Below are 27,250 nucleotides of genomic sequence, written 5' to 3'. Positions count from 1 at the left end.
TTTAAAATTGTAAATATTAAAACAATGACTTTAATAATATATAAAAACTTAAATTATATAATTCAAACTATAAATTTATAATAACAGCCTAAAAATCCACATATAATACTCAATTCTAAATTTATCAATGTAGATAAGAAATTAAAATTCAACATTAAAACAATTCACAAGATATATTAATTTAATACAAAATATTTCTGTAGTAGGCAAGTTATCGTCACTAATATCAATGTGTTACTTCATCTTTTAATCAATATATAAGTATTATTATATAAGTATTATCAATAATATTAGTAAGTAAAAATTTTATACAACTATCGTGTACAATAAATTAAACAAATAAAAATCCAACTTTAGTAAGTAATAATTAATTTCAAGTCATTAAAGTAAAGTAAAATAATAATAATAATAATAAAGTTAAAACAAAATATTAGTAATATTAAACTTGAAAATTATAAAATGTCTACTAATTAAAGGCTTATTATATACATATTTGGAATTATACTTTAGACTAACAAATGAATGACACATGGACAATAATAAGGATGAAATTGATAAAATACATAAAAATATCATTTGGAATAATTCACTACATTGTTTAGGCTGGAAATTAATGGTCATGGTTGGATACTTTAAGATATTTATGAGAAAAGATAACCTAGTACAAAATGAATATCCTTATCATTTTTTCCTTAAATATGACACATACCTCTAAAAATATCCCCTTATTAGAGATGACATTCAGCCATAACTTTTATGCATTCTTCTTATTACTAGAATTTATAAATATTTTTTCACATTAGGACATGGCATCATCTCCTCTCCTCCTCTCCTCTCCTCTTGTCTCTCTCTCACACTCTCTTTTTCTTCATCTTTTAGATCATCGCCCACTTCTTCATTTTTAGAAGACCATTTATATTTTCCACATTTATCATCCATCCTCTTCACCATATTATCACTCTCCATATCTTTATTCACTATCTTCATCTTTATCTCTATCTATCTATCTAACTTATGTTATTCATCTTGTATAACGTGAAATCTTATGTAATCTCTTATTTATATAGTAGATTGATGATTAATTGCTCCCGTAAATGTAGGCCAAAGGCCAAACCATGTAAACTTTGTGTTTTCCTTTACAAACTATCTTTAAGAATTAAGACTTTAACCTATATATATTTATCATTAAAATTTTCTAACTTTTATGATTAAAATTAAAATCATAAATAATTAAAATAAAAAGAATGCAAGTTGATAGATACCGACATGGATATCCAGCGGAATTTTCTCAATATCAAATCTACCCACAAGCTACAGCAAGTTTTAGTTTGAAGTAGCAAATCATCTCATACGAGTAAGTTTTTATGAGAAGATTTGGGCGAGTCTGCCAGTAGTAGATGGCCCTCCAATATTATTAATGGTTGAAATCTTAACAATGTCATACCAGGCTTCATCTAGGAAATTTCTAATTGTTAAATATCAATAGATTTATGATGACAATAAGGTAAAGAATAATATATTCTTAAAAAATTCCAACCAACAATTACATTCTAAAATGCAGCACTAATACCAACTTAAAACAAATTCCTTATCCAATTAGTTTTTCCAACCAACTATTGGAAGCCAATAAATAAGTCACCAAGACAGTACTGATTCATCACTTGAATTGGTCGAGAAAAGGCCTTCTTCATTCAGAGGTAGATTTAGATCAAGTTTGCATGTAGACTATTCTGCTTTCATCATATCCCAGCCCTGCCATTATCCTACAGTGAAGATTCACTCTTATCCTCGTGAGATCCTATCTCTTGCAAGTAATGCTCAGCTTCCAAGGCTGCCATGCACCCTGCAAAAACAAAAGATTTCAAAGTCTTCAGAAAGCTTAACCAACACAAGGTACTCAATTGTAAAGATGATTTTCCATACTGACCACGATAAGTTTGCATTTAGTATGTTAACTCAGAGCACAATCTTAGATGGCATACAATACAATGACGGTAGATATGATGTGCTACACAGTGAGTCATCAACAACAATGACTTATATGCGCCATCAACTGAATAGAAATGAAGAGAAAACAAGTTTCAGTTCCACTTGTTTTATTTTAGGTAACCACCCATGTATTCTACCATCTAAAAATCCTACATAAGTTCTGAGTCCCATAGTATACCGCCACCAAAGTAATCATACTATGATTATTCGTGAAGTGCAGATGATGTCAACTTTTATACATGACTGAAGATCGTCAAGTTCTGTCAAATTATTTATCCATTAGCAAAAAGTATCACCAACCTCTCTATAGGCCACGCAAAAAGTATGACCTCAATTAATGAATAGAGGTTGCCTTCAAGGCTCATGCTATACATGGAATCTCTAAGGTTAAAGATCATCAATCAAGCTAAAGCCCATCTCACCTCAGCCAGACTAATGAAGCGAGCAGAGCCTAGGCTAAGCAAAACAACCCATTTGATTGCATAATCAAAAGTTGTCGAACAAAACTGATACCTGGACCTGGACTTGCACAAATTTTAAACCTAATCTAGCCAGATGGAGGTTTGCTTGAGTTTAAGCTCAACCAGGACAAGTGAAATGATAAAGTATAACAAATAAATGAGTACCAAAAGATGGAGCCAAAATACAAATTTCATTGGATTAGTATTGTGTATGGCAATCCCGTTATACAATAAGGTGGTAGTCAAACTTAGGAGAATTTCTCAGCTTATATGCCAAAAAGAGTAGTATCTCAAAAATTATACAATTAGGTGATAGTCAAACTTGGGAGAATTTTGCAAGTTCCAAAGCCCAAAAGACTCTAGTGCACATAGTTTAGCTCAATAAATAATGAAGTGTTTAGAAATAGATATCAAAATTCATGAGGGCGTGAGTGTAAGAGAGAACTAACCAGTGCCGGCGGCGGTAACAGCCTGCCTGTACTTCTTATCCTGAACATCTCCAGCAGCAAAAACTCCAGGGACACTAGTGTGTGTAGTCCCAGGTTTGGTAATAATATAACCATCAGAATGCAGGTCCAACTGACCATCCACAAACTTAGTAGCAGGCTCGTGTCCAATGGCAAAGAACAAGCCAGACACCTTCAAATCAGAAACCTGTCCAGTCACCAAATTCTTCACCTTCAATCCTCCCAGAACCTTCTTATCCCCTTCTCCATAAGCCTCTATAACAACCGAATTCCAAATCACATCAATCTTAGGGTTCGTAAGTGCCCTGTTTTGCATAATCTTCGAAGCTCTAAAACTATCCCTCCTATGAATTATATAAACTTTTGATCCGTACTTTGTCAAAAAGTTGGCTTCTTCCATGGCTGAATCCCCGCCACCAATCACGGCCAAGGGTTTGTCCCGAAATATCGGAGCGGCTCCATCACACACTGCGCAGGCCGATATGCCACGGTTCCAGAACGCATCTGAACCGGGGAATTGCAACTTTTTGGCAACGGCGCCGGTGGCGACAATAACAGTATCAGCAAGAACGGATTTGGAATCTGTAAAAACTTTAAAAGGGCGGGATTTGAAGTCGACTTTGGAAACGGTCTCGGTAAAAATCTGGGTGCCGAAACGGAGAGACTGGTTGCGGCAGCGATCCATCAAGTCGCCCCCGAGAATGCCCTGGGGAAAACCGGGGAAATTCTCGACGTCGGAGGTGGTGGTGAGTTGGCCACCAGGCGCAATATCATTGGCCATCCAGCCCTCGAAGAGAATGGGTTTGAGCTCGGCTCGGGCGGCATAGATGGCGGCAGTGTGGGCGGCGGGGCCGCTGCCGATGATGCAGACTTTGGTCTTGAGGGTTTGTATTTCGTCCATGGCGTTGCTGATCTTGGGAGCGGTGGTTGCGGAAAAAGAAGCGGCCGCCGCGGCGGAGGAAGTAGTTACAATTCCAAAAAAGGTTCGTGCTTTGGTCAGCAGTGATCTCAGCTTAAGAGTAGTATTACCATTAGGGCTTCTATAACTCATGGTATTTATAAAATCAAGAAATTTATTTATTCCTTTTCCCCACACGGGCCACACCACACCACCAGCACACGTTTTATTTTTGGTTTTCGCTTTGACTCTGGGCGCCAAAACGCGCTCCCAACTTCAGGCGGTGGGAGAAAAGTGTCTGCTTTTCTAAATTTCTAGATGCTTTAATCAAATCAAAGCAAAGATTTGCCGCCACAACATCAATCACAATCAATCATCATGTGTATAACATGCTTAACGCCTAAAATTATAATGTTTCCCATATCTTTTGATATGCCATCCTTTTCTCCACCGGTTAGATTACTTCAAACATTCCCTTCCCTTCGATGTTTGCTCGGCGGCTATGCCTCTGTATGAGGAGATGAAAAAATGAGTTATGCTAAATCTTGATTGACGTAAAAATAAATAGATTATAATTAAAATCCATGATTTCAGCTTATTAGGACTTCTATTATAATCTATATCATGCTATTTTTGCTAAGAAAAAAATGTTTCTGTGCAACCAAGATTCATTTGCCCACTTATTCATTGTTCAATTTAAATGTGTAAATAGAATGCAAAGTACACAAGTAAGGATAAAGTATATTATTATTATTATTATTTTATTTTTTACTCCTTTTTTTTTAATTTGCTTTGCTTCCTTTGTGGGCATGCTTTGTTCCAATTCCAATACTTTACTTGCCTTACTTTTTATACATTTCATTTCTTGGTTGAATGTGACTGAGGAGCTAAAATATAAGAAAAACTAAATAAATTACATTGAATAAGTCGAACCGAATCAAACTCAAAATAAAAATAGTCCGAGCCCAATTGAATTTGGCCCACACCTAAATTTTATGTCAAAAGTACCATTTCGCTTCTATTTTTGTACCAGACATCGAAGGTAGCCGCTTATTGGTTTGTTGCTTCCAGCCTACAAAATCTTGTTGACGCCCACAATCACAAAGTCGGCAAAACCCCGTTCGATTTTGGGCCACATAGCCGTAATGCAGCAAGTTATTGGGTCAGTTTGGCCCAGACGGAAAAAGTCGATTACCATTAGCACTTTAGCAGTGTGAACCCCGGATAGCGATTCGCAGCAAAGTGGGCGACCGTTAATTCCATTATTCCAACCTAACCTAACCTCCCTTAATTAAATAATACAAAAGGAAAAAGAAAGAGGCAAACATCAGGCATTGAGGCGTAACTTGGCATGTTGGATTGAAGTCAAGAGATATTATCATGGCACTTGCTTCTAAAGTTACAAGCTTTACTTTTTAACTTTCGATTTTCAAATAATTTTTCTTCTGATTGTTTGATTAGTCAAATAATGACAATGTGTTAGGTCGAAAATTCCTTACTTTAGAAATTAGAATCTTCAATTCCACCTACTCTGAACCTTCCCGAGATTGCCACCCTGCAGCTGCTTCATCACCGCCGTAGGTTTGTTTTTCTCTCTTTTATTTTATTTTTTATTTACTACCCAAGAAAAATTAAATTATGTTGACGATGCACATTATTCGTTTCTAAAGCAATAATACAAGGGGAAATGGCATTCCGAATTAAACTCAAGAAGGCCGCGCATATTAATATATGCTGCATTTGTACAGAAAGACAACAAGCAGTACTCTCTAAATCTAAAAGCAAATGTGTCCTCAATCAAGTGAAGCAGACAAATTGAATAAATGTAATTAAAACAAAAAAAAAAAGGGAACATTAATTATGACTGACTCTGCAAGCTAATTAATTTTTAGGACGAACCTAGCTAGCTCTATAATATATTATAGATATTTACATTAGTGGGCAAGCATATTACGCCGCAGCAGGTTTTTGGTCGACGGAAAGAGTAGAGGATCGTTTGATGAACTCCAAGCAATCAGCAATGGCTTCCGCATAGAAAGAATTAGAGCGGCCAAAGGATCTCATTGATCTACAGCCTACAGATGGTTGATGATATTCATGACCCTGGGAGGTCATACTATTAACATTCGGCACTAAATTTCTCTTGCTGCTGCTGTTATTTCTCTTGATGTTGACGAAGATGCCCTTCTCCTTCTTACTTAGTATTAGCGATTTCAAAGCTCGGCCATATGAAAATCTCCACCTGCTTAATAGCCTGAACAAATACACAAACCTTGCACGTAACCCTTGTACTGAAAATCTCTTTGTCTTTGAGACGTTGATCCGAAACCCTTTTCCTTTGCAGCAGGATGATGATGATCTCCTTCCATGACTATTAATTCTGTTGTAGTACCTCATCGTGATATGACTCATCTTTACATATGCATATGCTTGCAGCTTATAATCCAAAAAACACAGCTAGCACAACACTAGAATTGAATTAATAATTTCTTTAAATACTAAAGAAGCTTACCTTTCGTCTCTGATCACTCTTTGAGTTATGTATACAAATACATATACATAAAGTTGAAGGGCGACTTTTTCTCAGGAAACGGCTTGGAAACGGTGTTGCATGTTTGCAGCTGTCTTTAGAGTTTTTATATTTATATTGCGCGTGAATTTGCACCGAGGGTTTATCAGTGAATTATTTAATTTAATTCTGCGTGATTAATGTAATAGAAGACAAAGTTATGCAATAATTGTAATGGTAGGCCCAGTGGGGACAATGATAATAAATATTAAAAAGAAAATTGCAAGTGTTACTTTTCAAATTGGATGGCTATTTTTTGTTTTTTTTTTTTTAATGAGTGAATTAGATGATTAATTCAAGTGGTCTTGTTATATATATTATAATAAAGATTAAAGACCAATTGGGGTATCAATGAGTAATTGCTGTGTGGCATACTAAGTAGTAGATAAGCATATTTAATTAAGGAGTTAAAGTTTTTGACTAGCTACTTGTTTTTCTCTCTCTCTCTCTATTTTTTGTTGTAATTTTAAATAGGATTTGTTGTTGATTGGTGGGTGTTATTCTGTACTCCATCATCAGAAAGAGATAGTTGCTTAATTAGTATATATTATTTTTGCTGGAAAATATTTTAATTTTTTTATAACAATAAGAATATATAATCATAAATCATAGGACGAGAAATTAATCTTCGATGTTTTTGTCCCGGCCAGGCCACGTGATATTTGTGGTCATCAACTACGAACTAATAAGTTGTTACAAGTATTATTATTTAATTTATTATAGATGCAATTCTTGAATCGGGTTATCGGGAATTAATACCTGCCCAGCGCGTCTCCATTTTTCGGTGAACTATGTACAAATGCCTCGCGAATGCGGGATGCGACTTGGGTTAACTTCGGAGAATAATTAACATACAAGGGTGAATGGGGAACAGAAGTCAAATGTCAAAAGTCAGCGGCATTGTTGGTAATTAAACGCCGCACCGTTTGTTTGTGTGTTTCTATGACTTTCGCAACGGGAGCCACTAGCCACGCGGCAGCATGAGCTGAAAACACTTGGCAGTTGGCAGGTATCCCTTTGGTCGGTTGGTATTGGACTTGGGCTTCGGCTTGGCTTGGCTTGACACTTGAATCTTGAGCTTCAACCAAAACTGTCTTGGTCTAGAGTCTTGTATCAGCCCACTCCTCATATCAACTTAATTTACGTATCACGTATTCTGTTTCTCCTGTCTGCAAGCATTTATGAGTTGACTTATTGGTTGCAGATTAAAATGATGTGACATATGAATTTACCACATCCGTTAACATGCGTGGTAAGTTTCTTTATAACTTACAAGTAAATGTAGCGTTATTGTTTAATACTAAAAAAATCAGCGGATCTTATAATAGGATCCACTATTTTATCATGACAAAAATTAATAGATTGTTTTATCATTTAATTAGCATGCTAAAGTAATTATAATGATATTGACACACATTTTAGTTATTGCGATATTATTATTACTCATAAAAAAATGTGACATTATTGTTAATAAAAGTTAGATCATACATAATAAAGACTTGGTATTAAAGTAAACTCGAAAATGTTTCTTTTCACTTAAAATTTTCATTTATTACCTATGTCGTATAGTTTAATGGTTATAAATACTTATTTAACCCCATTAGTTCTTTTTAAAATTTTGTCATTATTTGATTGTATTTTTAGTAAAAAAATTTAAACTTAAATAAGTTATTTTATTTTTAATAAAAAAAATTACTTAAATAAACTTAATTTGAAAATTTATACTTTTATTCACATAATATAAATTCATTGAAGCAAAACCATTTTTATCTAACAAGTTCTTCGATGCTTCTAGGATATTAATAGAAGATGCAAGGGGGGGTCAACTTGCCGAGTTAGAAGTTATCGAAAAAGAAGAACAAATTCTTAGAAAACATTATTTTAACACTGTTAAAGGTAGACCCAGCCGAAATTTCTGAAAGAGAGAGATAGTGAAAGAAACTTGGGAGCTGGCTCTATATAATTAAGAAGATAAGGGCACAAGTAAAGCAAAGCAAAGCAATTACTTATTTTTTGATTTCTTAATTTTCTTGTTTTTTGTCTGCAAACAAAAGAAAAGAAAAGAAATCAATTTTTTATTTTTATTTTAATTTTGATTGATTTTCTTCTTTGAAGTTGAAAAACGAATTTTGTTAGTGAAAACCCCGTTCTTATATTCGATGGAGAAGATTTTTCAAAGATTTTTCAAAGTCGAAACGGTGGATATGCTGGTTAAGGACGACTTTGAAGCGAGTGAAGTAGTCACTCTCAGAGAAATAGCTGCCGTGTCTTTCCTCCAATTACATATGTGCTTTAATTTTGACCCACTTCTTTTAATTTTTTTTCAGTAATTTTAGAATTATTAATTAATTTCCCAATAAATTAAAATGCAATGCATGGAATATTAATTTTTATATAAATAAAATAATTAATACGATTGCTTGCTGCTGATCAGAAAAGAAATTATGCTCGTACTGACCGCGTTTGTGTTGTTGGTTGGTATGCAGAATTCAAAGTCGTCTGATAAACTTGATATTACATCCTGCTATGACTTACTTCGATCAATTCATCTCAAGGAATCAATTTCCGGTGTTAATTTATTCTACATACAATATAATTTCACAGATTAGATTAATTAATAAATTAATTAATTAGATTTAACATGATGATGATGATGATGATGATGATGATGAGACTTGTTTGTTTGTTTATTTGATGATTATGCATTAGGAAGTGTAGGAGATGATATAGTTCTTGCTGCCAATTGTTGCCTAAACATTACTTAGAAGATTTGAAACAATCTTTCTCATTCCCTAGGTTTCTGGTAATTATATGTATACACACACGTTCAACATTCAATTAATTGAAGGTCCAAATGTATGCTTTTCAATCACTGAATAGGGAAGCAAATTACAATGAATTTATGTGACTGTCAATTTAATTAGAGATAGAAGACAATCTTAAGAAAAATTCTTACCAATATATGTTTATGCTTGGAGGATAATCATAATTAAAAAAAAAAAAAAATCCCCTAACATCACATTGCAAGAGCGCACTATCTTTTTCTCTCATTTTCGTACAACAATGCAATGCTTTTTGTAGATTTCTTTGTATTTTCTTATATGTTCTATGTATTTTTTTTTTTTGTCTTTCACACCTATTTTATATACAATAAGATTGCTTTGCTTTTAATCTTTGAGTTATAGATTTGTAATGATCGGCTTGTTTGGTTACACCAAATTGTCCCTATGATGCATTAAGAATCCAAGAAAACAAAACACCCCAAAGGAACTTGATAATCATAACTTGAGTTTGATCAGCCAATCAAACTTCAAATCCATGAACATTAGAATAAGAGTGCTAGAGATAGATTCTTATATATTTCCAGGTACTTTGCTTGGTTAAATCTAAAAAATAAAAGAAAAAAATTAGTAATGAGCATCAGTTCGGTTCGGATCGGTACTTAGTTCGACTTAAACATTTCTGTTTGGATTGATATTAATTTTGAAAAAACCGAATAATATAAGGACCGAACCGTTACTGAATCAAAAATTTTAGATTCGGCTTTGGTTCGATTTCTTAGTTTAAGACCTTATTTAAAAATTAAAAACAAGTTGCTCAAGTCAATGTGAATTTCATCATATTCTTTCCATGATTTTTGTTACTTTAGATCAAAAACAACAAAAATCAGATACTAAAGAAAATTATTAAATTATTAATTGAAAAATAAAATCTAAAAATAAAAATCAAATTTGTAAAAGTTGAAAGGTGGATGGTGAATTTTTGGAGCAGTAGCAAGCGGCACAGTTGCAGACATGACGACGGAGGCTTGGGCTGGTGGCTTTCGCGGATGAGGAATTATGGCTAGTGGATTAAGCTTTTGATATTGAGATTTGTAAGGGGCGGCTTTGATTTTGGAGAATAAGGTTTTATTTGTTACTGAGGTGCTTTAATTTTTAAGGTATAACTGCTGTAGAAAAAAAAAAGTATTTATGAAACAAAAAATTAATAATATATAATGAATATAAATTTTAAATAATAATTTTGATAAAATTATTAAAAATATAATAAATTTATTATTATACAAGTGAAAAATTAAATCAACGTAGTTTTTAAGCTATAACACCTAATGTTTACCAAACACTTTATTTTTATACATTTCAAAGTACAACTACCTAACCTCAATATCAAACAAACCTTAGGTTTGTAATATAAAAAAAAGACTTGTGAGGATTTTGGTTTTGGTTTTGGGGGCTAGGATTGTTGATTTCATTTATGAGGTGTGAGGATTTGAATGGAGCTTTACAGTTAGTGGGAAGAAATGAGACATGAATGGCTTGCGGTTTGCATTTGAGGCTAGGGTTTGGATTTGTGTTAATAACGTGTATATATAAACACACACAGATTAATGTTATGGAGCATGCACATGTATAATAATAATAATAATGTGTTTTCACCAGTCAAATAATGTTACGTGGCATAACTTTAATTTTAATTTTTTTGGTGTTTTAGTTCAGTTTTCGAACTTAAAGTTTTGAATAGAAAACCGAACCGAAATATTCGAACCAAACTATTCAATTTTTCCTAAGAAAACATACCAAACTGAACCGGTACTTTTTTAGTTCTGATTTAGTTCTGCTGGTCCCTAGAAAAATTGTAAATTCTTTTGCTGCCGATCATGATTTGGTCCCCAAAAAATATATATAGCGGGAAAAACAACTTTAGTCGCAAAAGATATGACATTTTGCGTCAATCTTATCTTTGTTCGCAGAAGTAAAATTGAAAATCGGGTTCAAATAACCTTAATTCTTCTAGTGAATTAAAAAGAAAAATGATCAAGAATTTGAGATTGTGTTGGACTGCTCGCCAAAAGCCATAGGCTCCGGACGAATGAAATATTTTTTATTTAAAAAAAAAATGACGTTACAACAAGCAAGAAAATGTAAATGGATGCTGAATTTGTAGTAATTTCAAGAATAGAACGGTCTCAAGAGAATTTGAAACAGTAGAAATTGAAAACTAGAGACTCAAGAAAAGCGCTTTAATTTCCAGAAAGGAAATCAAAGATATCATCGTTTGCAAATGCAGAAGTTCGATTCCTCTCCAATGAAATCACCCAAGAAAAATTAACACGACACAACAATTTCATGAGACCCGTACTTTTTATATCCTTCGGGATCATTAAAACAATCTATAAACAAGAACTTGTATTCACGTCACCCAGCAAATACTTCTGGGCACGAGCAACTTAAACCACCTAGTTAATGCCATATTACAGTGAAAAAACGAGGGATCCACATCTTCAGCCTTCGACTTACACATCACAAACCAATGAGGCTTTAGGTCTTTTTCATTAACCAAATGACCTGTATTAAGCTCAACAAATGATGTTAGCCAAAATAAAATTTGATATCTTAGAACTCCGAATCGTTCTTCTTGGTTCAAACTAAGGAGCCATGGAATCGTTCACCAACCAATTGTAAAACGATTTACAACAAGAAACTTGGGCTAAAAAGCAGAGTCAATAAAAAATAAGGAAGAAGAAAGCCCAACCAAAGAACTGAAGAACCGAGTTGATTTTGCGTTAATCAATCAACTGATTCTAATGAATTACAAGAAGGGGAAAAAAAAAAAGAAGGAAAAAATAAACATGGCAACAAGTGGGAGACACTTAAGTTCAACTATGGGATAGAGGTTATTAGTTGCCACATGCTCCAACATGTTCGTCGAATCCTTCCATCAAAGTAGGGGAAAAAAAAAGAAGAAATGTTTGAGGCTATATGTTGGAGAAGATGAGGTTAATATCTTACATATATACGGATCATGCAAACTATACAACTGAGGTGCTAAGCCAGCAAAGCAAATCCAACCAGCAGAATCTTCAAGGGAATCATCAAAACCAGCCTACTTTAGCCGCCGCACATGCAGATATATAGCCAAACCCCTGTAGCCAACATGACATAAATTTCTATTCAACAATCTGCAAGATTATCATTGTTTAAAAGCCTATCATCAACTAACATGCTACAAACTCTACAATGAATGACGATTATCTGTCCTATCTTTCTGTAGACGTTCTTCTTGAATCTCTTCTAATTCTTCATAATCGCCTTTTTTGCCTGCTTGCTCCTTCCAATATGCAACTAATCTTTTCAAGCGAGCTACTTCTTTGGATGAAACATTTTTGTTTGGATCATTCACAATTGATCGAACTCTTGATGCATACCTATTGACATAGGAAAAGTACACAATGAGGTCAAAAAATAAGAAGCTTTAAGGTACTTGAACAGAAGCCAAATCAGTAGGAGAAAAATCATAAAAACTAAAATAAATTTATTACTTTGATAGATAGTACACGAAATAGCATTACCTCCTGAATGTGATATCAAAATGTATGGGATTCAGAGTCAACTTAAAATAGATTATACATAAACTACAAAGGGTCCATAAGATTAAGATATTAAGCAACTAAACAACAATGTTGAGGCATTATTTTGCCTTGCAGAACAATATTTCACACTCATCAGTCTCCTCAAGCACACTATAATAAATCGGAACTCTTTAAAACTAGTATAGATGCCAGTAGTATTGACCAAATCAGATGCATATGAACATTGTTATTGTGGCCACAATTTTTTTTAATAGAAAAAGAGCAACATAAACATATATGATAAAAGAAAAACATACGTTAGAGAATTGTACGACTCTTCCAAATTGGATTCAGCTGGAGATACATTTACAAACATAAGCGTCTTTGCATTTCCACCAAGTGAATCACTCATTAGCATCGTTAACTTGTGATTCCTGTAGGGAATATGTTGGCTGCCAGAAGATAAAGCACTAATAACATCTCCGAGGGCTGAAAGTGATTTATTGATGCTTTGAGCTTCCTTGAGTTGATTACCAGAAGAGCCTGATTTCTTCACCCTTTCAGAACCAGCAAGATCCACAAAACTTAACTGCAAATGAGGTGTTGAATCAGGCACATTTTAACAATAAAAAATTAATTCATCAGCTAAAAACAATTTCCCAAATCTACAGTATCATGTACTCAAATAAGTAGCACATACAAGCTTCTACCTATTTCATGCAAAATAACAAGTAGATGTAAGTGCACATACTTTTTTGGTGAATCTAAAGCATTTAGACATATCCATGATTTGATCAAATTACATAATGACATTAAAATCAATAATACCTTTCCTCTTGCAACTGATTGAGTTTGAAGGTTGGTACTCTCAATTACAATTGAAAGTATAAGATGAGATCTTGAACTTTCTTCATTCATCTGAGTCCCAGAAGTATGCCTTTGATCAGATCCTCTTTGAATAATGCTTTTAATTTCCTCAAATGTTGAAATCGGTACAACTGTGACATTTTCGACCAACACCATACCCTAAACATCATAAATGAACCAATAAATGAGGACTGCTAAGCAAAAATCATATCATTCAAATATATAGACTGAACCTAAAGTGAAATGTAGAAATGACAAGGAAGAAAAACAATTGTTTTTAAGTACAAAATTTTTAAGAGATTATTAACCTCTCAGATATTGACAATGCCCCAAAAAAAAAAAAAAAAAAAAAAAACAAAGACGAAATAGAAAAAAACAAGTATTGCTAAAATCTAATATGCGAAGAAATTTTTTAAAATATAACCAAAAAAAGGGAAAAAAATGATAAGAACAAATTCCACATGTGTTATCTTTGTTCTAATTTATCAAAGACTCAACTTTGTCAAAGGCTCAACTATTCCTCTCGTTCCAAATATACCAAAACCAACATAAATGATTTAGCATCTACACTACTACAACGTCAGGATTGAAATATTTACCTTTGAATCTTTCTTAATTTCCAATTTCAGACGTTTTTCATTCCTTGGTAATAGAAGGTCCACAAGTGTATCTTGATACAACTCCACCATATATGCCTGTAATATTTGATGAACGATTTAAAGTGCTAATTAAGATAAATAAATTTTTTACATGTACAAATACATAATGAGATTTATCAGTCTATAAAAAATGTTAGTCTAGCTATATAAACATCTAATTCAAGCCAAAATCAACTTTGTATATAATCATCTTATGATGGACAGGAGCATAGAATTTCCAAGAGTTAATAATTTCTCATAGTTTTTCCCAAAAATAATCTGGCAAGTTATCTATATTCACAGTATGATATCTAAACCAATTACCTTTAATGAAAATGAAAATTTATTGTTTTCCTTTTTCAAAATTCTAAAAAGTTCTGAGATAGCTCGGGGTGTAATTCCGGGATTGCACTCAGATCCATATATTGTAAATGTCTTTCCAGACCCAGTTTGTCCGTAAGCAAATATGCAAACATTGTAGCCATCAACAGCAGATTGCACCAGGTACTGCAATATCCATGGTAAATTGATTCAGAAATTCTAATCTATACACACATTACAAAATAAGTTATAAATTGTTAATTTCAATCAAACCTACCCGAGTATCCTCAAATACATCTTCTTGGGTGGCATAGCCATCAAAGACTCGATCATACATATGTTGCTTTACCTTATCATCTTTCCATGGATGTTCTACGGTGAACTCATCTAGACTTGTGAGCACATATCTTTCTTTTTCAGCATCCTCTTTCTCATTTAAAGGTCTTAAACGACAATAAACCCTTATCTTGCCTTTCATATCTGAAATTATAAAATGATGAGCTAGTGATTTCTCGGTGCAGGAAAATGAAATAATAATGCATCACTATCCATAAACAGCACAATATTTATAGCTTCCATTAGCACCATATATAATACCAACCTTCAATAGTGTTAAAATAACGTTTTCTTAAAATTTGCTCTTCTTTATAGAGTACTTCTAACTCAGAAAGTTGAGCCCCTTGCATCTTCAAAATGGCAGCAGTTTGTTCATTCTTTCTATCAATATCCTAGAAGCATGGAACAACTTGTTAGATGAGAATGATTTTACTTCGAAAAATATATATTATATGAAAAAAAGGCACATATATTGAACAAATCTCTTATGGTAAAAGTAAACACTGAAAAATGATTACCTCTTTCATTTCTCTCAACTCCTCTAATTCCTTCAAGTGACTCTCTAATCCGGCTAAATCCATGTTCCTAGATGCAAGAGTTGACTTAAGCGTAGCCAAATCTAGTGTGGCCTCTCCCAACTTTCTTTCAAGTTCAGACACTTGGAGCTTTAAAGCCTTACGTTCTTGCTCAAAACTTTTCTCAAGAATCTCCATCTGTATACAAACCATTGCCATCCAACCTATATCATTTTGAGGCATTACATATGCATTTTCAGAACCAAATTTAAGCATTAACAATATTACCTCTTCAGTTTTCTTCTCCAGTTTGGAAATCTTTTGCTCTAGTAATACTTTCTCATTTAAAAATTTCTTTACATTTTCTTTTTCTGCATGCAACTCCTCATTGCAAATTTTCAATTCACATTGAAGCTCATGTAATGTCTGCATTATTTATGATTCACAGATCAAAATCAACTTATTGGTCACAATTCTAGCAACATCTGAATTGATAACATTAAAATTAGCATTTATAATACTCAACCTGGTTGTTTGTCAAAACCAAATTCTTTTCAGCATTGTTTTCAGATTCTTGATTTCCTAATTTAGCCATTTTTGCTTCCATGCTCCTTTTTTCCAACAATACAACCTGAAATACACATCAATAAAATCAAAAAGTTGAAAAAAAAAGGTTTAACAAAATGACTAACATCACAAAATTAACCCTGACTAACTTGAAGACTGGTATCTTTTTCATCGCATAAGGATTTAAGTCTATCATGATCGGCCATAACTTCTGCTAACTTCTGCTTCTCAAATCTCAAAGAATCTTTCAAGTCGTCCAGTTCTTCTTGCATTTTTGCCTCTTGTCTTTGCCTTTCGTGTAATTCTTCTAGTAACTAAATCAACATATTTAATTCATTAATCCAAGATATTAATTATGTGAGAAGTAGATAACATAAGGAGTTCATAAATAAGTGTCCAAGCAAGAAGAAACTAAAAATTTTAAGACTTCATGAATAATTCTTCAAGCCAGAAGAAACTAAACTTTTAAGACTTCATAAATAATTCTCCAAGCAACAAGAAAACTAAACTTTTAAGACCTGAACTTTTAAGAGATGAAAAACTAATCAATTATTTCAGATGCAACAATGATGAAAGTTTATGGTTCCCAAGATAACCAATTTCAACGGCCTAGGTTGGATGTAGCATTGCAATTCCAAATGATTAGCGCCTTAATTGGAAAATATCAAGTTTTGTAGAGTTCTTAATAAGCTTACTTGATCAGCATTTCTTTGAGATTCTTCAACAGTTTTGGACAAATCCTGTATGCGTTTTTCAAACAATTCAATGCTATGAGTTTTGACATTGTTCGAAAGGTCTCCATTCACTGAGCCAGTAGCAGCAGAACGTGCTTTTGAGTAGCGACGCAACATAACATCATTTATATGTGTCTGAAGGGCAACACAAATTTCTTCTCCCTACATAAAAATAGAGAAATGTAAGTCAGGTCACAAAATGGGAAAAGAATTTGAAAGGTCTAGAAACCCCAAGCCAAGTATGAAGCGTATGCAGTCGCCTGAACCTGCTTCGTCTCAAACTGAAAAATGTGAAGGACACCTGCAACTCTCATCTTGAAAAAGACAGCACTATTGCTACTACCAAACTGCATTATATCCCTTAACTCCGCAGAATGTAAATACTCTTTAGGAACTGGACGAAAAAAATGAACCTACAAACAAAAACAAACATATTAACATGCAAATACTTTTATTTTCCTTTGATAAGAAACAAAACTTGAGTTGTACTACAAACAGTAGGGTATTAAAAAGAGTGAAATTTAATATCTAAATACTTTATCTATAAGGGCAACAATTTCACAATGTGCACACTACATTATGGATTAAGGTGATATAAAATAAACTTTTAAGACTCACCCCTCGCTTGTTAATTCCCAAGACAATCCTTCCAGGCAAAAGTCCAATAGGATCATCAATCTTGCGAACACTAAAAAAAACCGAATTCCCATAAGGAAGTGTCCTCAATATCCGCAGAAATTGCTGTCTTGCATCATCTTTTGTCAAATGTTCCTACAAAGCAATAGAACGGTCCACGTGAGAAGAAAGTTTTCACTAAAGAATGGTTCAAAAAAGTAAAGCACTAAATCTTTCAGACGTCTGGCACATTCATAAAAGGTGGCTGGTAATGCACAGTCAAGTCAGTCAAAAAGGAGGATAACTTGAAATTGGACCACTTCACCTTCTGTCCATTAAGTTATTACTTTTTTTTTCTCTTCTTGAAGAACCAGAAAAGAATCATTTATCTTCGTCATTTAAACAATATTAAAAAATATATGAACACACATGATGAAGGGAATGATTTGTAAGCCAATGAATAATAATTTATTGGCTGGAAACAGATACCCTACACACGCATCTATATCAACCTTTGAAGCAAAGTCCACATCCAATTAATTTCCAACAATTAAAATTGACAGCAGAGAGCTGCAAAGATTTCAGGTTTAACTTATCGACATATTCCATCACCATTCAATCTCAATGGAAAAATATGTGTGCGTATTATATAAATCATAACAAAAGTTCTTCAAAATTTAGCTTTACTAAGAAAGTTAGAATTATGGGAAAAAAATGATAAGAGAAAAAACAAGACAAGAATTCAACAGTCTACATCCCATATAGACTGAGATCAAAGACCCAATCCAAATTCAAAGACATGATTTTATAAGTAGATTCGAAGGGCCAAGCTAAGGGAGCTTAACAGTGTCTTATATTCTCAAATTCAAAATATAAAAATAGTAACTAATAAATTAATGAAATATTTTCCTAATTGTAAAGAAATTTTTATGCCTAAAAAAGAAAATAACAAAAAGAAAAATATGAAGAAGCAAAAACAAATCATACAGACAGCTTCTCCACTAATTTGAATTAATTTGTAAGAAACTCTTTTTTTCCCCACTTTTCGTAGAAGTTTTACTGCTCAAAAAGAAAAAGAGTTGCAAGAAGAAGGAAACATGAAAGCTATGAGAAAAGATACTTGGGCAAAACCCCAACAAACCTCATGGAAACTCTTGAGAATACAAAGTGGAGGATAATTTCATAAGAAACTATCATAATGAAATTAGAGCAAAATAGAAAAATAAGATTTAGGTACTAACTCTGTGGAGATTGGGGCATAATTCAATAGAAAACTACTTGGCAATATTTTGTTCTTACCATTGATCGGTAACGAGAAAGAATATCTAACTCCCATTCCCGCTTTGCTCTGGTAATTGCAACTTGTCTGGGTAGGAATCGCTCAAGAAGAGAAGTCCAATCGCTGAAAGGCATTAACCAGAAAATATAAAACATAGAAGGGAAGAACTACTAAATATTCAAAGTTTAATCACCAGTAAAATTATACTAATGTTTTAACTAACTACCATGATTTAAAAACAACAACTCAAAGACTGCCATGCTTACTTGCAAAATTAGCAGCCAAATACAAGGGGAAAAATAAAATAAAATAAAATAACAGATCCACTAACTTGCATGACTCAGGACTGCCAACAAACCCAATCTCAACCAAGATTTGCAAAGCAGACAGCTGTGCAGCATCATCCCTGCCAACCGGGTAATTGCCTAACACATAGTCATGTTGCAACTGTGAAAAAAAAATCAGTATCACCAAACCCCGAAAATAAATTTAACCCATGATTCAGATGAGCATGACTTATCATTGTAGAACACAAGTTAAATTTGTCAATATTACTATAACCAATATTACATACTTGAACATATGATAACTGGACAAACATCGGTTCTGATATAGCCTCATCAGACTCCCGAAAAAGTTTCTTTTTAAATGTCAGTTTGCAGTGCAAAATTTCTCCTTTACTACGATCCTTGGCCGCTTTGAATTCCGCAAGCAGATCCCCAATATATTTGTTATCATCTAGCCCAATGTACTCCTCTATGTGACAATATAAAGCACATTAGTTGACAATTTCCATTTCTCATTTGGTAAAAAAAAACTCAAGATAAGTCAGAATAAAAACCATTGTCATGGTCAGATGCCTTGGAGCCAGTAACAACTTTACGACATTCAAACAGACTGAAGCTTGAGTGAGCTGACAGTTTAATTATCCCTGCTAGTTCCTGAATTGGGCACGAATTTAACTAGTATCAGCAATTTTTTCTGAAACAAAAACAAATCGGAATGGATAAAATATCCATCAACAGTCAAGATGCACTTTCTAAAGCAAAACTATAGAGCGCCTAAAAGAAAATGAATTGTCATTCTGGTTTAACTAACAAAGAGAAATACAAAAAAATGCAAAATGATCTATTAAATGACTTCCAGGACACAGCTAGCAAATCAACCAATAAAATGACAATCTAGGCATTTCATGCGTCGACAATTCAAGCACATGACAAGTCATGAAACCAAAAAAACCTGGCATGAAATGAGTTATCTAAATAAATAAACAATGAGACAGCCTTATTGAAGTTGAAGGATCAAAAAAAATAATTCAAATTACAGAAGAAGATTACATAATAAATCATTGATGTACTTCATAAAACAGAAAAAGTAGTAAATATAAATATCAAAGGGAGAGTACCTCAACAGCATCTGATACTGTTGTTGCCATATCATATGAAATTTCTTCAAATGTTTCATCCAGAAAAAATACTATAGTTGTAAGCTTTCTACCAGTTAGAAGAGCTTCAATCTCTTCACGACCTGGTATAGTATGCCTGGGACCCGCTTTAACAGAACGCTTCAAAGCATTTAAGGTATTTAATGCCAAGGATTGAACCTCGGAATCAATGATAATGCCCTGAGCTACATTGTGAACATACTCAGTTAAATAACCACCCATGTCCTTGCTAGGCGGCATGGAAGATGCACATAAATACATAAGCTCCCATGCTTTAATTAGGCACTGCCTGTAATGTCAGAACCAATAAATTACCAAGAATCATATAGACCAAAATCGTAGCTCCAACTACTACAGACCCATATTATGAGAAGGAAAAATCACAATTATGCCCACCTATCAGGGTTATTCCTTGTTTGTTTTGATATCTGAGCAAAGAGTTCATCTCGCAGCTCTACACGCTTCAAAGTGTGCTTATATAGTTTCCCAACGAAATCGATCCTTTCATCCAAACTAGGCGGAGTTACTCGATCTGATGATTCAACTCCCATGTACTTCAGTATTATCTGAAACAATTTTGTTGCTCTGCTGACCAGGTCGCTATTGAGTTTAAGTAATGAAGTCGGTATAGGATCCTGTACAATGTAACCATGTGTTGGGCTGATTTTAAAAAAAAAAAAAAAAAAAGGAAAAAGAATATATAATCATGCCTTTACCTTTTGGAAACAAAGCATATCCTCAAAAGTGAATTTTTCTCGAACATAGGCACCTGTAGATTTTTTAGAGAAAAATCCACGCTTTCCAGCAGATTGAATTTGCTTCTGCATCATCCTTAAAAAACCTTCTACCTATATAGAATTAGAACATAGTGGAACATCAAATTTTCAATAACCATTGTCCTTAAAGCAAATTGTAGCTTAACAGTCATTTTTCTATATCTAACAAAGCAAAACTGAAGTGGAAAGTAGATTTTTCCTGACCAGCAACAGTATAACAGCTGTAGTAGTATTTTCCCACCTGGAATCGATCAATCAAGGGTATTGCAGTGGCAAGTTCTACAGGAACAGCCATTGAGAGTGTTGCTGGTGTACTGCAAGGAGAAAAAAATTAATATAGTGGTTAAGTCAACATACAAAGCCTACAGAAGTGAAAAGCAAATCATTCATAGTAATCCACTTAGTATAAACAAATGAATTTCTCACATAAGAGTTGATTAAATTAAATTCAGCAGCACATATTCAACTAAAATGCAAAATAAAGATGGCAAAGCTCCAAAGACACGTTATCAAGAAGATTGGCCAGATTGGCTCATGCTCAACTCAGATTTTAGACACTAGAGAAAAACTGATATGACACGAGGACTAACGGTGGAGCAAAGTTGGAGCCATCACTGTCGTATTCATCTGCATTTGAAGTAGCAGCAGAGTTGTGCAAAGGAGTTTCGTCATTTCCATGGCTAGAGCTAAAGGGAGATTGAGTCGTTCTCATACTTTGGGCCATTGTGGACAGCACATTAATTTTCATTTCATCATCAAAATTCAGAATGTCCCTCCTCTGAGCTCCTTGAATTATATCTTGATAGCTGAAAAAGATGAGTTAATCATAGGTCAGAGTCAGAGTGGAAGTTACAACAGAAGCACCAATATTGATAGGGAGAAAAACTTAAATTCACAGAGAACAAAATTAAAAATAATAATAAAACAAAAAGAAAAGGAATGGATAATCGAGGCCGCTGGCGCTGAAGAATTAGAATAGGACAAATCTGGACGATGAGGGATTAGAGATCCACACTCATTCTCGGAGAAAAAAGAAAAGTGCGAGCGGCAGCTAAAGAAATTTCAATTCCAAGGCATAAATAGCATAAAATGACGGAAACTCCTCATAGATCGACCCTCCAAATTGCAAAAGTGAACTCCAAATAGATGAATAAAAGATGCCCAACTTCACAACAAACCTTAGAAATAAAAATGAATCCGCGGATTTGTATTCTATCTCATTTTCTTAAAAAAAATTGTAAAATGCAGCACAAGGAAACAGCAAAATGTCTAATGTTATTTACCTTAACAATGAAAAACAAATACAGATGACAATCAGAGATTCAGAGATCCGAGTTCGTCCAAGAAGAGGAGAAAGGTGGAAGAGAAAGAGATGATTATTTCTGAGTAATATTAATACGGATGGCGAAAGGAGAGAAGCAGCACTACGGTCAGGTTTATGAGTCACGAGACTATTACTATAAAGTTGAAAAAGTTTTGGCTTCTTCCACACTCCTTTTAAATGCATTACAGTAATCTCCTGTTATGTTTTTAAAAAATGCTTCGCGGAAACAGTCTCATTTACCTGTCAACGCGACACTTACAAAATAATCCTCGTTCCTGGGAAGTAACTAGCCCCGTCCCGTCTTGCGTTGCACCTCATGGTCCACGCAAGTAGCAGGACGGCCGCTTTACATACAACCGACGTTTTTTATTTTTTATTTATTTTTTCCCTTCCTGACATCTCAAAGTAGGCCAATATTCCTCGGAACATTTTTCGTGTCCCAAAATTTTACATAATACATGGTAAATAAACAAGGTAAAAATACAAAAGCGTGCGAGGGCGTCAGCTTAGTAAGAAAAACTATAATAGCGACCAGTGATCATGCCAAATCGGAACTCGGAAGCAATCGGTCAATTGCCGGCCATGCCGGCTTGTGCTGTTGTGCGCGTCCTGTAGGAAAATCTGAAAATGGCATGGGCAGAAACGGAATCTGGATCACTTTATTTGATTTTATATTTATATTGGTTAAGGCATTAAGGACCGGACATAAAGGCCAACAGTAACTCGTAAGTAATCAAGACAGTCATGAGAAAGTTCCACTTGTGGACCTGGATTACCAACCGTGTAAAATATAGTCTCATCCGTCATAATATTTTTTTAGGGCATGTTTGGTTGCTGCATTATAACTTCTCATTGCATTAACTTTATACAAGTCTATATTTAATAAGTTAAAAGTTACAGAAATACTGCATAATTGACCAATTTAATGCGGCATTAGCTAAATCTGACTGTCTTTCCTTTTTTTTTTTTTTCCTTTTCATTTCCAACTTTTCATTTGCTTTTACTTTAATTTTTTTATTATAATAATAATAATAAATATTATTTTTTAATTTAATATGATATTATATAATATTTTATTTTTAAATTATAATTTATTAATGAATTTACAATTTATTATAACTAATAATAAATATTTAAATATGAATAAATTTGAATAATATTAATTTAAAATTAATAATAATATAAAATATTAATACTGTTTAAATATATTAATATAATATAATATATTAATATAGTATAATATTTAATTTAAATTAATCACAAAAAAATCAATACAGTACAGTGTAGCACCAAACATTGTACAATATTGTTATAATATAGTGCTAATGTAATACAACATAATACAATATACCAGCATAAAAATAATACAATACAGTGTACCAAATGCACTCTTAGTGAAATATTGTCGTTTCACGAAACGTGATTGAGTGCGAGTTCTGGTGGGGGAGCCCCGTTGTTCTGGGCAGTTTGTCAAATGTGTTATCACACTAAATTAGATCTTTTTATTTCGCTTCACTTGAAATACATTTTCCATTTGTAAATTTTTTATCAAGATCTTAGATATTTGACTGGATTATAATATAAAATATAAAAAATTTTAAAAATTCGTTCTTGTGAAAAAAAAAGGAATCACATACTAATATAAAGTACAAAAACTTCTAATATATATATGTATGTATGTATGTATGTATGTATGTATGTATGTATGTATGTATGCATGTATGTATGCATGTATGTATGTATGTATGTATGTGTGTGTGTATTGTTTTATATAATGTTTTTGTTTAGGATGTACACTAAAAAAATTTGTTAATTGAGTTGAGTAAAATTTAAAACATTTGTTTATTTTTTAATTATTCACTTTTCTTTCCCGTTGTCTTTTTGTATTTTAATTATATTTTTATTTTCTCACTCATTTTTTAACATTTGCTTTGATTTAGAATATGCAATTTTAGATTAGACTACTACTATCCCCTTCTTGGAGCTAATTTTTTTTTATACCCATGATATTTCATACTCATTTCAAACTTCAAATGATTTAATTTTTAATTTACTACTAATATAATAAAGTCCTAGGTAAGCCTTTAATTTGAAAGACTTAAATGTTGATACCTAATTTTTTTCCGCCTGGGGTCAAACCAAGTTCAATAGATGGAAGTATGCTTGCACACACAGTGACAAACAAAAAGCAGTGAAATGGAGCTAGAAAAGGGTTTTCCGGCGATCCCACTCCGATACTTAAGTCCGTACCTGAAGAATTCGAGTTGAATCATAACAATTGAAGTTTTAATGAACTTACCTCTCTTTGAGAGAGTAATAGAGTATTTACAGCAGACCATATTTTTGGTGAGTAAGTCGCCTTATTTTGGTGAATGTGAGGAGTTATTGATTTGTGATAAACTCTATCAATTGTGGGAATGAAGTGATGCATGGCAATTATGGTTTCACTTCTTTTATTTTAGGAGGTTGTGAAATGGCGGAGCATCTAGCTTAATCCAACCTTTAGAGTGTTAGGAGAAGAGAGTGGAGCATGTTTATAAGAGTGCGGGTCGTGCCCTTAATTTCGTGCACTTGGTGGTTTGGTAGTCAACTTATTTATCTATTTTTATTGTGTTTCGATGATTCTTTTCTATTGATAAGTGTTATCTTGACATTCTCATTCTATTGGCTTAGTGTCTTTGACCAAGCTAAGGCCTTGATTGATAGTTCCTTATTTCCCACCTTGAGGGATTCTCAATTCCCACTTAGTAATCTTTGCTCCTACCTTTGAGGGATCCAATTTCCCCCCTTGGAGATCCTCACCCCTTCGAGGTGGTGCAAGTGATTAATTTTTATATCACCACACACCCTCAGTTCATGATAAGAGTTTTTGAAATTAAAAAATCTATTGTCATAAACTAAGTAAGTAATTAATATGTATCACACTTTCTAAGCGTTAGCTTTTTGGTCCAACACCTATGTTCTCATGAGAAAATCCTTTTAACTTGCCAGTTTCATTTTTTATGATTCTTCTTCTACACTTTTCACGTCTACGAGAAGATGTTAACATGAATATGTTAATAATATTGATTTTTATGATAACAAATTTTATATGGTTTTGACAAAAATATTGGAGCTATTTCTTAATAAACGAAAGCCCTTATAATCATTGCCTTATTTCTTCATAAAAGATGGATTTTCAAATTAGAAAGAGATTCTCTGCAAAAACTAGTTTAAAATTGCAATTCTGGTTATGAAAAACGGAAAACATAAAAGATGGGAAGGTTACTGGAAATTAACGGTAAACCGTTTTCTTTTAAACGGTTAACCGATTAGCACCAGAGAGCAACATATTGCCTAAGCTCTAGCCGTTTATGAATAACGGAAAACACCAAAGATGGGAAGGCTACTAGAACCTAACGGTGAACTGTTTATTTTAAACGGTTAACCGATAACGTCCAGAATCACTGATTAACCAAAACTGATAAGGCTAAATTGTTTTGCAGGTTACTGAAGCCAAACAGCGAACCGTTTAGTTTAAACGGTCAACCGATAATATCCAGAGAAGCCACTTCTTGCAATCCCTTAACCGCTTAATGAAAACGGATAACTGATGTTCATTTTGCAGGTTACTGGAGACAAACGGCGATCCGTTTATTTCAAACGGTTAACCGATAATATCCAGAGAAGCCACTTCACGCAAGTCCTTAACCGTTTGGTGTAAACAGATAACCAATGTTTATCTTGTAGGTCTCTGGAAGTTAACGGCGAAAGGTTAAGCCTAAACGGCTAACCGTTTATTTGAAATTTGGCCCAACGGTAACTTTGACCAGCCTAAACGGTTAACCGTTAATGGTTAACGGCGAACCGTTTTCTGTCCGACAGTTTGTAACGGCTAGATTTTCAGCTCCAAATATAAATAAGCTCATTCAAATTCAAAGGAGGCTGATCACAACACGACCATTTTGAGCTAATATTCGAGAATACAATCTTCATAGAGCTTAGAACACATTCTTGCTTCTTCTATTCACATATTAAGCATCATTGTGTAATCTTATATATTGTGAGAGGCAAAACAGTTTGTAATCTTTTACTTTGAGTGATTGTAAGTGTTGAGATACACTTGGGTTAAGAGATTGGGGATAATCTCTTGTTATAAAGGTCCATTGACACCTTGGAAGTCAAGTGTAAGCATTTGAAGCCTTGGAGGCTTGCTTAATGGAATCCTCAAGCCCGGAAAGCTTGGAGGCGTGGACGTAGACGAGGTTGGCCGAACCACGTAAAAATCTCGGTGTTTGAATCCCTCTTCCCTTATCTTTTTATATTGTGATATTCTTAATTGTTATTGCTTTGAATTTGATTTATAATTGCATTAAGATTTTCTTTAATAAATTGAATAATTTTTTAGAATCCCAATTCACCCTCCCTCTTGGGTTGCATACTTGTATTTCAGAAGAGACATTTCTTTTCTCTCAAACTTGAATAGCTTTTAGGAGACTCTAAAGCATTAAGGAGCCTGTTCCAGCATTTCAATATAGTTTTTTTTAAAGTTATAGTGTTTCGAAGAAATTACATGTCGTCACTTCTCAACAAGATAAATACTTTGATGGCGAGAGTAGAAGTTTCGTTGTTTAAAGATGAGTGATAAGGTATGATAAAGTCAGGTTGCATTTGGTATAGTCTCAGGTAGCTTGTCTTTACTCTGGTTGATTAGTTTTTTTTAGATGTTGTATCGTTATTAAGTAAGATAATACCATATTGTCTTCCGAGCAACTCTCATGCTCAAAGCTTATGGTTAAGCTAAGGTAAATAGTTCAATATGCAGACTTATTTTTTTTTAGTATATATACAATTGGGTAAGTTGCCTATTACTTTTTTTAATGAAATAACAAATTTTTAAATGCTTTGCATTATTATAAACTTTAATTTACTTTTATTTTTATTAAAAAAAAATCAACCTACCCCATTTTTAATCTCTTTTTTTTTTAATCTTATAAAAAAAATTTAAAATCATCAAAGGAATAATCTGAAATTTACCCTTATTTTTGTTATAAAATTACTATCACAAAAGAATCGGTTTCTCGGTCCAATATATAAATTGCTTCCTGCAAGCTGCAATCCA

General features: G+C 33.4%; 2 protein-coding genes across 3 annotated transcripts; both read right to left on the bottom strand.

Annotated features, from left to right (window-relative positions):
- Positions 1–1,449: 1,449 nt before the first annotated feature.
- LOC18035778 (thioredoxin reductase NTRB) lies at positions 1,450–4,008 on the bottom strand. The gene is made up of 2 exons (XM_006425156.2): positions 2,900–4,008; positions 1,450–1,843 (listed from the first exon to the last, which is right to left on the bottom strand). The coding sequence occupies exons 1-2, from the start codon at positions 3,966–3,968 to the stop codon at positions 1,764–1,766; spliced, it is 1,149 nt and encodes a 382-aa protein (XP_006425219.1). The 5' UTR covers positions 3,969–4,008; the 3' UTR covers positions 1,450–1,763.
- Positions 4,009–11,780: 7,772 nt separating this feature from the next.
- LOC18035777 (kinesin-like protein KIN-14E) lies at positions 11,781–22,304 on the bottom strand. 2 transcript variants are annotated; one of them, XM_024180319.1, is made up of 24 exons: positions 22,109–22,298; positions 21,416–21,631; positions 21,067–21,139; positions 20,766–20,897; positions 20,446–20,684; positions 20,011–20,338; positions 19,447–19,546; positions 19,180–19,361; positions 18,937–19,052; positions 18,626–18,728; positions 17,330–17,482; positions 16,978–17,124; positions 16,673–16,873; positions 16,127–16,291; positions 15,937–16,041; positions 15,699–15,836; positions 15,414–15,608; positions 15,161–15,287; positions 14,837–15,039; positions 14,563–14,745; positions 14,200–14,295; positions 13,562–13,759; positions 13,051–13,322; positions 11,781–12,589 (listed from the first exon to the last, which is right to left on the bottom strand). In XM_024180319.1, exons 2-24 carry the CDS (start codon positions 21,571–21,573, stop codon positions 12,397–12,399), a joined length of 3,807 nt encoding a protein of 1,268 aa, XP_024036087.1. In that variant the 5' UTR covers positions 21,574–21,631; positions 22,109–22,298; the 3' UTR covers positions 11,781–12,396. The 2 variants fall into 2 exon arrangements, with proteins under 2 accessions (XP_024036087.1, XP_024036088.1); XM_024180320.1 differs by lacking the exon at positions 14,563–14,745 and having other exon boundaries at positions 22,109–22,304.
- Between the last annotated feature and the right edge of the window lie 4,946 nt (positions 22,305–27,250).

This window comes from Citrus clementina, unplaced genomic scaffold (genome assembly GCF_000493195.1).
Source record: "Citrus clementina cultivar Clemenules unplaced genomic scaffold, Citrus_clementina_v1.0 scaffold_7, whole genome shotgun sequence".
Classification (NCBI taxonomy): Eukaryota; Viridiplantae; Streptophyta; class Magnoliopsida; order Sapindales; family Rutaceae; genus Citrus; species Citrus x clementina.
This window is presented reverse-complemented; position numbering and strand designations above follow the sequence as displayed.